A 17,437-nucleotide genomic window follows, 5' to 3' on the forward strand; every position below is an offset into this window, starting at 1 on the left:
TTTACTTCCAAAGATATGAAAGTACTTCACAGTGGGTTTTCTGCCCTTCCATATTTCATACAGAGTGGAGGAGGTTCCTTTTCTCAAGGTGACTCTGTTGTGGACATAGCACGCGGTATTCATTGCTTCAGCCCAAAAGTGCATGGGGAGCTTCTTTGCATGAATCATTGCTCTGGCAGATTCTTGAATATTTCTATTTTTTCTTTCAACTATTCCATTCTGCTGAGGAGTTATAGGAGAGGAGAACTCATGGCTTATTCCTTCAGACGAGCAAAACTCATCAAACTTGGAATTCTTGAACTCAGTACCATGATCACTTCTAATCCGGACCACACAACTGTCCTTTTCCCTTTGAAGTCTTATGCACAGATCTTTGAAGACATCAAATGTATCTGACTTCTCTCTGATGAAGCTTATCCACGTGTATCTGGAATGGTCATCAACCACCACGTAAGCATACTTCTTCCCACCAAGACTTTCAACCTGCATAGGTCCCATTAGGTCCATGTGCAACAGTTCCAGAACTCTGGAGGTTGTGGAATGTCCCAGCTTCGGGTGTGACATCTTGGTTTGCTTGCCCACCTGGCATTCTCCACAGACTCTTCCTTCATCAATCAGAAGCTTTGGAATTCCTCTGACTGCTTCCTTGGATATGATCTTCTTCATTCCCCGTAAGTGGAGATGTCCAAGTCTTCTATGCCACAGCTTCACCTCCTGTTCTTCCTTGGCTGAGGAGCATGTTGTGGAAAAGTTAGAGAGTTCAGGTTCCCACAGGTAGCAGTTGTCTTTGGACCTGGTTCCTCTCATAACTTCCTGATTGTCACCATTTGTCACAATGCACAGCTCCTTAGTAAACTGAACATGAAAACCTTGATCACACAGCTGACTTATGCTGATGAGGTTTGCAGTTAGTCCTCTTACTAACAGCACATTGTTCAGTTTTGGCACTCCAGAACAGTCCAGTTTGCCCACACCTCTTATTTTTCCTTTGGCACCATCACCAAAGGTCACAAAGCTGGTAGTGTGAGGTTGAATATCTACCAGTAGATTTTCCATACCAGTCATATGTCTTGAGCATCCACTGTCAAAGTACCAGTCTTCTCTGGAAGAAGCCCTTAGAGCAGTGTGTGCTATCCTAGCATACCATTGTTGCTTCTTAATGGGAATACATTGCTTATGTGTTTTGTGCTTAGGTCTGACATGCGAGGCTCTGTTAGGGAAACCATGAATCCAGTAGCAGAAGGCTTTTATATGTCCAAGCCTACCACAGTGGTGACACCTCCAATTCTGGTATTTCCTCTTCTGATGATCATTCATCCTAGATCCTCGATGTTGAGACATTGGCTTTGACTTCTGCTTGTACTTATGAACTTTAGCCTTTGGGCGTTTGTGTTCGGTTGAGGATCTTTTCCTAAATCCTAGGCCAGATTTGGTTCCAGATTGCTGTCCCACCTTGAGAATCTCTTCCAAGGTGTCAGTTCCCTTATTCATCATTCTGATGGATTTAGTCATCTGGTTCAGCTTGGAGGTCAGCAGGGCTATTTCACCATTTAGACCCTCTATGACAAACAGTTGCTTTTGTCTCTCATCTTCCAGTTCCTTGATGAGTTTCTTCTGCTTTTCTCCTTGTGCACGCACCTCTGCACTGGTGGAACACAGCTTCTTATAGGCTGCAGCAAGTTCATCAAAAGACAGTTCATCTGCACTTGAGTCATCATCAGAGGCACAAACACTGGTTAGTGCAGTGACATGTTTGGCAGATTCTCCTTCAGATTCACTTTCAGAATCTCCTTCAGACCATGTGATAGCTAGCCCCTTATTTTGCAATTTGAGGTAAGTAGGGCATTCAGCTCTGACGTGTCCATACCCTTCACAACCATGACACTGGATCCCCTTGCCATGGTTGAACTTCTCATCAGAAGTTGATCTGTTCTTAATGTCAGACGGGATGTTCTTGACATTAGATCTACCTCTTTGATCAATCTTCTTCACGAACTTGTTGAACTGCCTCCCAAGCATGGCTAAGGCTTCTGATATACTTTCATCACTTCCAGTATATCCTGCTTCTGACTCCTCTTCATCATTAGATACAAAAGCTATGCTTTTGTTCTTCTTCTCAGCATACTCACCCAAGCCCATTTCAAAGGTTTGAAGGGAACCAATGAGCTCATCCACCTTCATGTTGCATATGTCCCGCGCCTCCTCTATGGCTGTGACCTTCATAGCAAATCTCTTAGGCAAGGACCTGAGAATCTTTCTTACAAGTTTCTCTTCAGCCATTTTCTCACCTAGTCCACCAGAGGTGTTTGCAATTTCAAGAATATTCATGTGAAAGTCATGAATAGTCTCATCCTCTTTCATCCTCAGATTTTCAAACTTGGTGGTCAGCATCTGAAGTTTGGACATCTTCACCTTGGAAGTACCTTCATGAGTTACCTTGAGGGTATCCCAAACTTCCTTAGCTAGTTCACAGTGGTGTACCAGCCTGAAGATGTTCTTGCTGATTCCATTGAACAATGCATTCAAGGCCTTGGAATTTCCAAGAGCTAACGCCTCTTGCTCCTTGTCCCACTCTTCTTCAGGAATTTGCACACTGACTACATCTTCACCTGTCCTCATTGGATGTTCCCATCCTTTGTTGACAGCTCTCCAGACTTTGCTGTCTAGAGACCTTAAGAAGGCTATCATACGAGGCTTCCAGTCATCATAATTAGATCCATCCAACATGGGTGGTCTGTTTGAGTGTCCTAAATCCTTGTCCATGGTACTAGAAAGTAACTTCCCTAGATCTCACCCAGAAATTCACAGGCAGGGTGCCTGCTCTGATACCAATTGAAATTCTAGTTATCATACTTTGGATGTCACACTGGTTGTTATGACATCCAATTCTGCACAGACAGGGATTATGCAGAACTTAACAGTAAGTGCAGTAAATAACACAAGTAATTGTTCACCCAGTTCAGTCCAACATGACCTACATCTGGGGGCTACCAAGCCAGGGAGGAAATCCACTATTAGTAGTATCAATTCAAAGCTAAACTCACCCGTTTACAACTTATCACTTAATCCCTACCCAATGCAATTTCAATCTTAACCTAAGATCAGAGTTCCTACTCACTCCCCCTCAATCACCTCAGTGATATTAAAGACACTTTGAAGTCACACTTCAAAAACAACTCTTGATTATGCTTCACAGCTTAAATCAAGATACACAGCACTCACACTTAAAAGCTTTGAGAGACACAACACTTACAACTCAATGAACACCCTATGCCAAAGCAATCATCTACTTGATAATGGTTTGGCTTACAAGATACGTCTAATACTAGACTCACAAAAATACAGCAGTGAAGTATGATGGACACACAAAATCTTCACGCCTCAAAATCCCCGAAACTGAATGAAGGAACGCCTTCCTTTTTATATTGCAGTACCTGGGCTTTTGCACCTGTATTCTCCTGAATTTAAGGTCACTCAAGTTCCCATAAATTCAACATTTAGGTTACTAACAAATAGGCTATTTGTTAGGTTCATTGAATGTAGATTGGTTGTTGATTTCCTGGTTTTTCTCTAAGCTGTTGACTTCCTGAAGAATAGCCTGAGAAAAAGCTGAAACAGAAAACTGAACAACCTACAATATAGCATATGCTGTCAGGAATGAATGTCACGACATTCAGCTTGACATCAAGGTCCATATGTTGAGTCTGTTTTTCCAGAAAACAGACTGTACAATTTTGCTGACCTGTACATGATCAAAATGATCATACTACAGTAACAGCTTACATTAATAAATGTCAAAGTGTCCAACTTAACATTTACACAATTGGCCTTAAGTTAGTTCTGTTATTCTTTTGAAGAACAAACTAAGTTACATGCTGAAGTATAGCAGACCACCACTCTGCCTAATCTTCAGTTCCTGCTGTCAATGAGGAATGTCATAACATCCAGTTTGACATTCAATCAGTAGGCCTTATGTCAGGTCTGGTTCTTCCTTGATAACCAGACTGCACTTAAATACTAAGTTCTAACAGAACTCCTGCTGTTCTATTCCTTAGTATCTGTTAACAGGTATGAGTGTCACAACATCCAGTTTGACATTCATTAAATCCTGTGTTAGCTAGTCCTGCAGTAACTACAATGTAGTCACACATACATGTTATGACATCAGTCAAGACATTAGTGTTTTACCATATAATGCAGCCAATTAAACACCTACAAAGAAGCTAGAAGGAATCACACCAGAAGAATGTTGGTCTGGGGTCAAGCCTAGCTTGAGTCATCTGAAGGTGTTTGGATCTATAGCACATAGACATGTGCCATATTAGTTGAGAAGAAAACTTGATGACAAGTCGAGTCTGATGATCCTGATAGGATATCATTCGACTGGAGGATACAAGTTATTCGACCTAGTGAATAAGCAAGTAGTGATCAGCAGGGACATGATCATAGATGAGCTTAAGGAATGGGGTTGGACTAAGAATGTTAAGAAGGGTTCAGTGAGAATCTCATGTGATGAACCAGCTATTGAAGTCGAAAGAGAAGTTCGACAAGAAGTCATAGGTGAAGCAGGCCCAAGAAGACCTCAAAGAACAATACACATGCCTACAAGGTTGCAAGAATGTGTGATTACATCAGATGATGTGGCCAATGGAGAAGGTGAGCTGGTACATTATGGTTTCTATGCATATGTCGAACCAGTCAATGCAATTGAGGCATTGAAAGATTCAAAGTGGATGAAAGAAATGAACAAAAAACTTAAGTCAATCGAAGTCAACAACACTTGGTCACTTATTGAATTGATCCAAGACAAGAAGGAAATTGATGTGAAGTGGGTATACAAGGTGAAGTTGAATCCCAAAGGAGAAGTCAATCGACACAAGGCGAGACTTGTGGTGAATTTGTTATACTATGTCTCTATGTCGATGACTTGTTGATAACAAGTAGCTGCAATAAGGAGATTGAAGATTTCAAAGGTGATCTCAACAAGGAATTCGAAATGTCAGATCTGGGTGAGATTTCATTTTTCCTTGGCATCGAATTCTACAAGAGCAGTAGAGGTTTGGTGATGCATCAAAGAAGGTATGCAAGCGAAATACTCAAGAGATTTGAGATGCAAGATTGCAACCCAACTTCAACTTCAGCTGAGCCCAGATTACAACTGCCAAAAGATTCAAATGAAGATGATGTCAATCCAACCCAATATATAAGACTTATTGGATCACTTTGATACCTTCGTCACACAAGGCCTGACTTAGCATACAATGTAGGTATGGTAAGTAGATTCATGCAGAAGCCAAAGGTATCACATCTAGCAGCGGCGAAGTGGATACTAAGGTATCTGAAAGGAACTATCGACTATGGAATTTTGTTTCCTATAGCTGATGAAGGAAAAGAATGCAAATTAGTAGGATACACCGACTCAAGTTGGTATAGTGATGCTGAGGATCGAAAATCCACAACTGGATATATGTTTATGCTAGGCTGTACACCAGTTGCTTGGAGTTCGTGAAAGGAGCCAATAATGGCATTATCATCATGCGAAGCAGAATACATAGTCGCTTCTCTTTGTGCATGTCAAGCAACGTGGATGGTGAATCTGGTTGAAGAGATAATAGCGAAGAGTCATGGAGCAATTACCATGAAGATCGACAGCATATCAGCTATCAATCTGGCGAGAAATATGATAGCATATGGTCGAAGCAAGCACATCGAGATGAGGTTCCATTATCTTTGAGAGTAGGTAGCGGATGGAAAGATGAATGTGAAACACTACAAAACTGTGAATCAGATCGTAGACATCATAACGAAGGGAGTGCAGGTCGAAGTGTTTAGAAGACTAAGAGTTATGATGAATGTAGATAGCTTAGACACAATTAATTAGGCGGTGTGTTGAATTGTAATTCCTTGTGTTGAAACAGGTTGCTCGACAGAAGTAAGAAAGTGTCGAATCACCTAGTGTCTTGAGTTGTATTAGTGTGTCGAAGCATGTTGTTTCACACATGATTTCGACTTAGGCCTATTTTAGTATTGTTATCTATTTTGGGCTTTTATAGTTTTGGATTTTGGCCTAGTGAGCAAGCTAACCTAAATCTATAAATATAAGGAGTAACCTTTATTCTTGTAATGTTGTATTCATAATATTATATTCACAGAATTTTGCAGTTGCAAAGTGAATAAAGAAGTTTTCCACAGGTCGTGGGGAGAGAGAAACTCTGTAGAAAATATTTTTCTTCTCTATCGTTCTTTTTTTTCCTTTCTCAATTGTTCTTCTCTTTTCATTGTTATTGTGTGGGTGATAACAATCTTGTTCATCAAGATTGATAGAAATTCTCCATAGATTGTGGTGGATTTCCAACATTTATCACGTGAGCATCAGTATGGATGATGATGTTGATTGACTTTTTTATTGGTATTTTAGTTTTAAATATTAATTTTTGTAAAATATTTGTAACTATTTTGAGAAATTTTTTCAAAAATAACCCACTTTTTCAAGGAAATTCCCAAAATACCCCTGGTTTCAAAAAAATCCCAAACTACCCCACTTTTAGGAGGAGTCGCCAATTGAAATGGAGTGTCCTCTTAAAAATTGAATGGAGGCGCCAATTGGATTGGCTGGGGCAGGTGCCCTGGCCAATTGGATTTGCGCCCCTGTGTAGGACTTAAGAGGAGGCGCCAATTCAATTGAAGCCTCAGTATAAAATGCAATTTTTGTGTTATAAATAGATGCGTTATGTGAGTCATTGTTCCACATCTCAATTAATCATTTGGCAATCATGTTTGGTGTTCGTCGCCGATACGGAAAGGTGATTTATGCGAGAGACAAACCTCAGATGTTGATGTTGTTCTGGAACATCACTATGTTCGATCAACTGAAAAGGGAGTTGGTTCGTTGGTTAGATGGGAAAATACCAGAAGGGGAAAAAATTAGAAGTATTGAGAGACTTGACAATATCTTTGGTTGGGTGCGAATGAAGACTGATAAGGATGCTAGGGAAATGATGTTCGGTCGAGATGACATCAATTTGATTGTTGTAATCAGTCAGAAATATTTCTGTTTTTCAGATAGCTTATTTTGTACTAATGTTTGTTATGAACCTCGTTGTAACAAAAACTTAATGATATATAATGCTTGAAGGTTACAAAAATACAATGTTACAAAAAGATTAAGACCCAGATGATGCTCCTCGATTGGGACAGTTGTTCTTGTTGTGTCCTGGTTGACGACATATACTACATAATCTTATCATTTTATCTGTGGAATCCATCTCTATCCTGATACGTGTGCTGTTTGGCCTTCCTTTTTTCTTTCTACGCATCTCGTCGTTGTGCCAAACTATATCACCTTCATATGGAGCCCAGTATTCCTCCATTGGTAGTACCGAGAAGCTTTGATTATATACATTCATGATGGTGATGGTCTTGTACACATCAGATAAATGGTTGTAAGCGTCTTGATGAGTATAAGCGCATGCTGCAATGACATGGGAGCAAGGAATGCGGAAGGCCTAAAATTTTCCACAATCGCACCAACTTCTGTTTAGTCTAACAACATAGGCTAAATTTGGTCTCCCCTCGTTGTGATCCATTGTTTTCTGGACGCTGAAATTTTTCCTATGACGGTCAAAGACTGTTACAACGTGTGTGCTAGCTTTGATGCTCTCCTCTTTCATGACCTTCATGCAACACTCACTGAATACTTACCCGGACATTAACACCGCACTCCATCTTCACCTCTGGTTGCGAACATAGAAGACAACTTATAATAGGTCGATCTTACCAAGGCGGTTATCGACAGATTTCGAATTCCTTTGAATACCCCGTTCATGCATTCCACAAGGTTTGTTGTCATGTGGCCCCATCGACAACCTCCGTAAAATTCCCCTGTCCATTGCTCTACTGGTATGTTATTTATCCATCTCCCCGTGTCTTCATTAGACAGTCTAATTTCATCACAATAATATTGAAATGACGGTTGAGTTAGAGCATACCCAACATTCACCACCTTCTTGCGAAGATTCTTATCTTTTATAGCATGCACGAAGTTTTGTGCAATGCATCTGATGCAATAGACATGGGTAGAAGGAGGATCATGACATCCGTTGTCATGATTGTTGTAGGCACTCTCAATGGCAGCATGTCTATCAGAAATCAAATAGAGATTGGCTTATGGAGCCACATGCGTTCTGAGATATCGAAGAAAGAAACCCCATCCACTAGCCGTTTCACCTTCAACAAGAGAAAAGGCAATGGGAAAGACATTGTTGTTGTCGTCTTGTGCAACCACCATGAGCAAAGTACCCTTGTATTTGTCGTATAACCAAGTGCCATCAATTTGAATAATAGGTTTGCGAAATGCGAAACCTTTGATGCACGGGTCAAATTCCCAAAAGAGACGATGAAATATTCTATTACCTGTAGCACAGGTCCCGTCTGGAATCATCGCTGTCAATGTCTCCATAATTGCCACAGTTCCTGGGACATATGTTTTTAGTGCCCATAAAAACCGTGGCAATTCCTTGTATGAATCCTCCCAGTTGCCGAAAACTTGTTCAACGACCTTTGTCCTCGCAATCCATACTTTCTTGTAAGATGGAGTATAATTATACGTTGTTCTGATATGGGATATTATTATACTCACCTTCACTGATGGGTCTTTATTAACCAACGGCAGAATGTCTTAACATATCAACGTTGTGCTTAGTTTACGATGATCTTGTTCAACGTTAGTTGCAATGCAACTATGAGGTGGGTCTATTGAAGAGATCTCCTAAGAGTCGTTTTTCTTTTTGTAAGACGCAGCCAAACGAAACTTACAAAGCATGTTACGACATTTGATAACATACCTTCTAGAACCAGTGCGTTTCACTGTAAAATCAACAGAGTTGTTCATGTGGAATTTTTTGATAGCTAGAACACATTCTTCTTTGGTACGAAACATGTCTCCCACCTTTAATTCGCCTTCTAATCTCGGATACGGATTATAGAAAACACTATTGGATGTTTCATCGTCGTGCAGATTCATATTTATCATATGTTGAGGCGGAATGTAGACATGACTAGGAGGTATTGGTGGTGGTTGATCATCATCTTTAATGTCGTTGTTCAGCATGTGATCAACCTGTATCTCGGTCTCCTCTTCTTTTTCATCAACGACATCCACTTCTGCTTCTGCTTCTGGGTTGACGTCATCTGACCATTGTGGATCAAATTCACTAGATTCATCCTGACTGGTTATTTGTGACTGCTGAGATGGTATACATGGTTGAAGAGTAATGTACAACCCAATACAGTTGCAACCTAAATGTTCATGACTAACAAACATGTATTCAACATCTTCATCGTCTCGTACCTTTAGGGGAAAAAACTTGCATTGACTATTCTCAAAAAATATTGGATTTTGATATGTGATCTTTGACACAATACCCGATCCTATACAGGATTGTATTCTTTTTTTCAAATGCAAGAAGGTTGCACTTCTCTTGATCATGAGTCTAATGGTATCAGTGTTACGAAAACAAAAATCATACAACTCAGACTCGTATGTTTCACCGTTGCAGTGAATGTTGACAATGCATTTTGGTGAAGATGACATTGTGCAGATGAAAACTATTTTCTTGCTGCAGACGAATGTGAGTGAAGTGTCTTGGATGTTGATAGTAAGACACTTAAATAGAGGAGTGAAGTGTCTCACATGCTAGCTAGTTCGGAGTGACGTGTCGCACATGCAAGCTACTCCGAAGTGACGTGTCGCACATGCAAGCTACTCCGAAATGATGTGTCAACCATGCAGGCTACTCCGAAATGATGTGTCAACCATGCAAGCTACTAAGAAGTGACATGTTCAGCATGCAAGAGAGAGGACAACCACGTGTCAGACATGCAGACACACACTCCAAATGAATTGGTGCCCCCATTCATTCCTTACACATGGGCGTCAATCCATTTGGCAACACTTTGTCAAAGCATGCATTCAGACCTCGAAACCAAGCAATCAGATCAAGGTCTTGTATGCATGTCCCTATGGAGGCACCAATTTGAATGGCGACCCCTCTTAAAGGTTGTACATGGTCGCCAATTCAAGTGGAGACACCATGCAAGCACAACTTTTCATGCTCCCATCCATTTTCCTATAAATACATCCATTCCATCAACACTTCTTCCACACCATCACTCTCACTACTTCTACAATACTTCTTCTACAATTTCATCTGCAACAATTTCTTGTAGTTTCATCTACACCAACCCCCCGACAAAATGTCTATCCTCACAATGGGCGAATCACATAGAGGAACGGTCGCAAACATCGCAACATATGTAAGTTTTTTCTTTTGTTAACTTTTTATCTTTCATCTTCACCAACCCCCTTTTATTTTAACATACCAACTTAGTCAAGTTTTTTGTTCTTTATTTTATAGGATGTATCAAGGTTCCGGACTCGGGTCCACGAATATGTCCATATGGACCCGATGATTCAACCTTATATTGAACTCACCGGTTTTGGTCATATAAGCACGATTTTGTCTTGGTCCGTAGATAACAAATTCATTTTAGCTTTATGCGAAAGATGGAGACCAGAGACACACACATTTTGGTTCCCAACCGGTGAGTGTACCGTGACATTAGAAGATGTCTACCTGCTTTTTGGATTTCCCATTGAAGGTAAGGTTGTCAATGGTAAAACCAACTATGCAAATTCAATTTGCATGGATCTCTTAGAGACTGATTTGTTAGTTGATAATGCAAGAGGTCAAGGTATACTACTTTCACGCCTTAAGTCATACTATAATAGTTTATACTTAGATGAGCATTCTACTGAAGATGCTCGAATAATAAAAACTAGGTGTTACATTATGCTGTTAATTGGCTCGTTTTTATTTCCCGAAGGTAGTGGTTCTAGCATGCATATTATGTATTTACCTTTACTTAGACATGTAGATAGAATAGGAAGTTACAGTTAGGGATCTGCTTGTCTAGCCTATCTCTATAGCTCCTTGTGCAAAAACTCACACAAAGACACATCTACATTTTTTAGATGTGTTATTTTGCTACAAGCATGGGGTTGGTCAAGACTATCGTCCCTAGCACCAGTCAACAACAACCCTTTCACATTTTCGTATGCACAAAAGTAAGTTGTTTAAATTGCTATATCTTTAGTTACTTCTTTAAAGATTATTATCTCTAACTAATATTTTTTGACTTTTTCGTGTAGATGGTCTACACGTGGTATGAGTTACAACAGATGTCCAAGACACTGTATTACACAGTATCGCAACCTGTTGGATCACCTTCGACCGACAAACGTAGGGAAAATAACTTAATAATTTCGTTATATTTTGTTATCTTCTTCTACCTAGATTATAATCCTATCTTCTTTCACATTTTAGTTCATTTGGCATCCATACCTTAATTTGGATCATGACCATCAGGTCAACGCTGAAGACGTGGTCGTATTGACTGCATGCACACCGATAATACGGTTCACAACTGTGGAGATGCACAATAGTGATCGTGTGAAGCTGTAGTTCGGTATGCCCCAAAACATCCCAGATTCCCCAGCTAGCCTAAGAGAATGACATTTGCACAAAGTTAACGACCAATGGAACTTCAATCCATGGCAAAGCTTCGCAAGATCGGAGTGTCGCAAATGGAAGCACTGTCATGACCATGTGTTAATTGACGCAGTCATGCCAACTGAAGAAAAACCAAGTCGTACTTATATGGCTTGGTACATATCGGTTGGTTTTCAGTTCATCGCCGAGGATATGTACTTGTACGACCCACGCAAGATGACTTACACACCTGACACCTCAACATCAAACCCCCAACAACAATGTCAGACCGGATACACACAACCCCTTATCCGTCAAACGTTCCGTTCAACCAACACACAAACATACAACCAAAACATATCATACACCCAACCCTAATACCAAGAGCATACCCCATACCACCACCAACAAATTGACCATCAACCTGAGACTCAACATCGCTTCGCACCCACCCCGTCACCCTACCAAAGTCGCCTAAGCCAGAACACCCAACGATCACTCAACACCAACCACCCCTCCTCCTACCATAACCAAGAAGCCCAAACCTCACAAAACCAAAACATCCAACAACCCTATCTCTACCAAACACCCCAACAACCTTTCCAACCTTTCCTCGACGCATCGTTCACACTCATGTCTCCCTTCAACCGTCCCGTCTCCTATCAATGAGTCACCCACAACCCAACTTCTCTAGCATGGGTCATGAGCTCAGCTACGGCGGTACACCATCGATGCATACTGAAGACTATGCCGACTTGTCTGACTACCTCAACAGGCCTTCTCCTGTAGTTGGAAGTGACGTTCCTGGGCCTTCAGATGCTCAAACACCGGTACCGAATCATCAACGTGGGTTAGGGCCACGGGTTAGGGTAGCTAGAGGATGTGGGAAAGGAGGTCGGTTAGGTGATCTCGATCATTACCATTAGGTTTCTTTGTGTAAACGACAATTTTTATTAATATCAATTGGTCCTATATCAAATTTATCTATCACGTATACCATTTACCAAACAAAATTGCATTTTACACTAAGGCTCCACTTGAATTTGCGCCTTCTCTTAAGTCCTACACAGGGGCGCCAATCCAATTGGCTAGGGCACCTGCCCTAGCCAATTCAATTGGCGCCTCCATTCAATTTTAAGAGGAGTCTCCAATTCAAATGGCGACTCCTCTAAAAAGTGGGGTAATTTGGGATTTTTTTTTAAACCAGGAATATTTTGGGAATTTACTTGAAAAAGTGAGTTATTTTTGTAAAAATTTCCTATTTTGAATTTAATTATTTTAAATTGAAATTAGTATTTTACTTTTAAATATTTGTATTTTTTATTATTAATTGAAATTAATATTTTTTATTATAAATAAATTTATAAATTTTTTATTATTAATTTTGGAATAAATAAATTTATAAATAATAACTATTAAATTTCGTAATTAATAAATTCATAAATATTTTTTTTTATAAATAAATAATTTGTGTCGTGGGAAACAACTCGCTAATCATAAATAATTTTTCAAATCAAGGATCATGAAAATCTCGTTGCTAATATAATATTAGTGATGTTAGATTCACGTGGTAAATATACAATCATGATCTGCAAATCTGACGTAGAACAGTGGAGGAGTAGAAATGCAGTAGGATTTTGTGACGTGAATTTCACGACGTAATTTTATGACGTGATTTTCACGTGACAAAAAAGTTACCAAAATTTTTATTATTTCGTGAATAATTACGAGACTAATGTTGTTTTGTGACCGCGACGTGAAAATCACGTCGCTAAGATACATTTTTTATTTTGATATATCATCCATTCTTTGTTTCAATAGGGATAATTTCGCTTCCTTCCCTTTGTTTTTTATTTTGCTTTCCTAATTTCTACATATTTCCTCCACACAAGAAATCTAAGTCGTGGAAGACTAAACTCTTTTCGTAGACTCGACCACGGTGGATATTAGTTATGTCATTAACAAACAAGGGCTAATAGCCCCCTAAGAGACATTGAAATAAAAACTCCAATAATATATAAAATATGAGTTAAACTTTTTATATACTATTTATATTTAAGTCCATTTTAATCCATAATATCTACTTTAGATATAGAATCCTTCCTTCATTCAGGAGTTCACCCTTTTTTTATATTGGTATTATATATATACCGCTTATAAACCAATGTCCGGTTTTGATATATAACTCAGTTTCTACAACATGCTAAATCCTATAATGATTATGATTATTATCCATTAAATTTACCCACCACAAAACAATCTTTGTCAGCAAAAAGGGTCCACCACATTTTTATCCAACCAAAACCAAATTCAAATATTATATATGCAATTAAATTATAAATTGGACCATTGTTTAGTTTTTGTTTTGACCAAAGTATTAAATTTGTAGCAAAACCATGTTCTTTATATGTGACTTATTACATTAATTAATTACTTAATTAATTAAACTTTTTCTTTAGTGGCATAGAAATTGTAATTTGTGATACTAACAACACCATGTGTCAAATAATTCATATAGAAAGAGAACATATAAATAGCAATCGAGTACGTAACACCAAGCAAAGTCATATACATTCTCTATACCTTCAAATTCTTGTTCCAATTAATCACTATGTTGTTATTCTCTGGTAATTTTGTTGCTGAAAAATGGTTAGGATTTGTGACAGCAATATGGGTACAAACAATATGTGGAAACAATTATACATTTGCAAACTATTCTGATGTGTTAAAGTCTCTAATGTTTCTGACTCAGATGCAGCTTAACAATCTCTCTGTTGCTAAAGATGTTGGCAAAGCTTTTGGTATTTTCTCTGGTCTTGTTTCTGATCGTTGGCCAACTTCTGTTATTCTCATCATTGGCGCTATCATGGGATTCATTGGTTATGGTGTTCAATGGCTTGTTGTTAGCCAAAGAATCACCCCTCTCCCATATTGGCTGGTAAATATTGCTTTCTTCTCATCATACAATATCTAGAAGCACTAACACATGCGCTCGACACGGTACTAACACGTCTACACCAGACACAAATTTATTCAGAGGTGTTGGTGTTACTGACCTCGTTAAGGATGTGCATGTATAATCATTTAATATGAATCAATCCATTTTTATGATTATGATTTATAAATCAAACCATTTGTCACAAAAACCAATTTGAAATTCATGATCGATTCTGAACCGGTTTAAAATCGATTTTCAATGCGTTTTGATTTTAATCCAAATTATCTAATTCAATTTAAATTTTATTTCCTTTACATTGATATTAATTTTTAAATTTAAAAACTTAAACAAATTTTATGAAGTTTTCAAATATTCTTTCTTTGAAAATAAAAAAAACATTTTTTTTAGAAAAAGTATAAAAAGAATCTGAAAATTAAAAATATTCCAAAAATTAAAAAAATTAAAAAAACTGAAAATGATAAAATTATTCCGAAAATAAAAAAGAATCTTTAAAAATAATTATTCCAAATATAAAAAATTATATAAAAAAAAAAGGAAATCGAAAATAAAAAAATTCTGAATATAAAAAATAATTTCTATTCTGAAATTATAAAATTTAATTTTTTTTGAAAATAAAATTTTTTTATTCTGAAAATTTGAAAAATATACTTTTTTGAAAATTAAAAAAATTCTGAAAAAATAAACTTTTTCGAAAAATAAAAAATTATTTAAAATAAAATTCTAAAAAAATTTTAAAAGATTTTTATTTACTAAAAATGCAAAATATATATTTTTGATAAAAAATATTTTTTTATTTAGAAAATAATAGTAACTTTATTTGAAAAAAATAAAACCAAATATAATTTTTTTCGAAAAAAAAATTCAGAATATAGATTTTTTCATAAATAGGAAAGAAAATTCTGAATTTTATTTATAAAATAACTTTTTCTATAAAATTTAAAAAAATTTAAAATATAAAATTGATTTATAATATGATGAAACATGAAAAGAGACCGGCATAAAAATCTAATAGATAATAAAATTTGGATATCCAATAATAAAATTAAATTATTATTATAATTAACTATTTATATTTGAATAATAAAATAAATATCCACATTTATATTTTAATATTTAATTTGAATTTTTAAAAATTAAACAATTTAAATACCAATTTAGTTAAGAATAATCGATTTTTTTCACACTCTTGTACCTCGTTTACTTATTTGTAGCTGATATAGATGAAAATGACTAATTTGGTCTGATTATTTTTGAACTATTTGTAGATGTGTGTATTCTTATGTATGGGAGGAAACAGCTCAACATGGATGAACACAGCAGTACTAGTAACTTGCATGAGAAACTTCTCGAAAAACCGCGGTCCGGTTTCTGGTATTCTTAAAGGTTATGTAGGACTCAGCACAGCAATCTTCACTGACATATGCACAGCTTTGTTTTCCTCCGACCCATCTAAGTTTCTATTAATGCTCACAATTGTTCCTGCTGTTATTTGTCTCATTGCTGCTATTTTTCTTCATGAAACTCCACCAGCTTCCACTTCAACACAAGAAAATCAAGAGACACAGTTCTTTAATGTTTTCAACTTGATTGCAGTTACAGTGGCAGTTTATCTATTGGTTTTTGATATCTCTGGACCTCATAAACATATTGTTTCATTGGTTTTCACAATAGGACTTTTGATCCTATTAGCCATGCCACTTTTTGTTCCTTTATATTTGGTTTTCAACAAAACTAGACCTGGTTTTGATCAAGAAAAACAAATTCATGAACCACTTTTGGCACAAAAGATTCAAAAGGAAGAGACATGTGCCAAGGTGGAGGAAGTTGAGATTCAACGAAAACCGGCGTTAGGGGAAGAGCATACTATCATTGAAATGGCGAAAACTATTGATTTTTGGGTTTTGTTTTTGTCATTTTTATGTGGTGTGGGAACAGGACTATGTGTTATGAATAACATGGGACAAATGGGATTAGCACTTGGTTACCATGATGTTTCTTTGTTCATTTCTTTCATTAGCATTTGGGGCTTCTTTGGACGCATTCTTTCTGGATCACTCTCTGAATACTACATCAGGTTTGTTCACTATTCACTAACATTTCCTTATAACTAGGAAGGGTATATGTATATCTCATGATCTTGAATGAAAATTTTCTATGGCAGAAAATCAGGCATGCCGAGGCTAGTTTGGAATGCGGCTGCTCAAATTGTGATGGCTTTTGGTTACATTGCATTGGCTATGGCCTTACCAGGATCATTATACATTGGTTCGATGCTCGTTGGAATATGCTACGGGGTTCGTCTTACAATAACACCAGCAGCAGCTTCAGAACTATTTGGTCTCAAATACTATGGTTTATTATACAACATTCTCATTCTCAACCTTCCCATTGGTTCGTTCATCTTTTCTGGTCTCGTTGCTGGTTATCTTTATGATCTTGAAGCCACTAGTGTGCCGGGAGGAGGAAACACTTGCATTGGAGCACATTGTTTCATGCTTGTGTATTTCATTATGGCTTTTGCTTGTGTCTTGGGGTGTGGATTGGATCTTTTGCTTGTTGTTAGAACAAAGAAGATATATTCCAAGATACATATAGAGAGAAATCTTGCCGACCCAACAATGAGATGATGATGTTAATTTGACTTTCTTTTTGCACAGGCTTAGGAAATTTTTGAGATCTTTTAGACTTTCAAGTTAATAGATGATTGTTGAAGTGTGTTAGTCGAAGGTCATTCAAACTTGAAATAAATTGCGTATGTATTGTTTAATGTGTATATATTAAGTCATATATTAGTGTGCATTAATTGATGAGTTGTTTTAGTGCTTGTATGGTTCAAACCAAAATTTGTTGTCGTCTTGCCTTGATAAACCTCTATTTCTTCTAATCTTGTTAAGATCAATCACCAAGCAGCCCGACAAAATCATTTGCT

The 17,437-nt window shown here is 37.4% G+C and overlaps 1 protein-coding gene across 1 annotated transcript; it reads left to right on the forward strand.

Annotated features, from left to right (window-relative positions):
- The first annotated feature begins 14,160 nt into the window (after positions 1 to 14,160).
- LOC127120139 (protein NUCLEAR FUSION DEFECTIVE 4) lies at positions 14,161 to 17,311 on the forward strand. The gene is made up of 3 exons (XM_051050536.1): positions 14,161 to 14,487; positions 15,774 to 16,582; positions 16,670 to 17,311. Exons 1-3 carry the CDS (start codon positions 14,161 to 14,163, stop codon positions 17,133 to 17,135), a joined length of 1,602 nt encoding a protein of 533 aa, XP_050906493.1. The 3' UTR covers positions 17,136 to 17,311.
- Positions 17,312 to 17,437: the final 126 nt, after the last annotated feature.

Source organism: Lathyrus oleraceus, chromosome 2, assembly GCF_024323335.1.
Source record: "Lathyrus oleraceus cultivar Zhongwan6 chromosome 2, CAAS_Psat_ZW6_1.0, whole genome shotgun sequence".
Taxonomy (NCBI): Eukaryota; Viridiplantae; Streptophyta; class Magnoliopsida; order Fabales; family Fabaceae; genus Lathyrus; species Lathyrus oleraceus.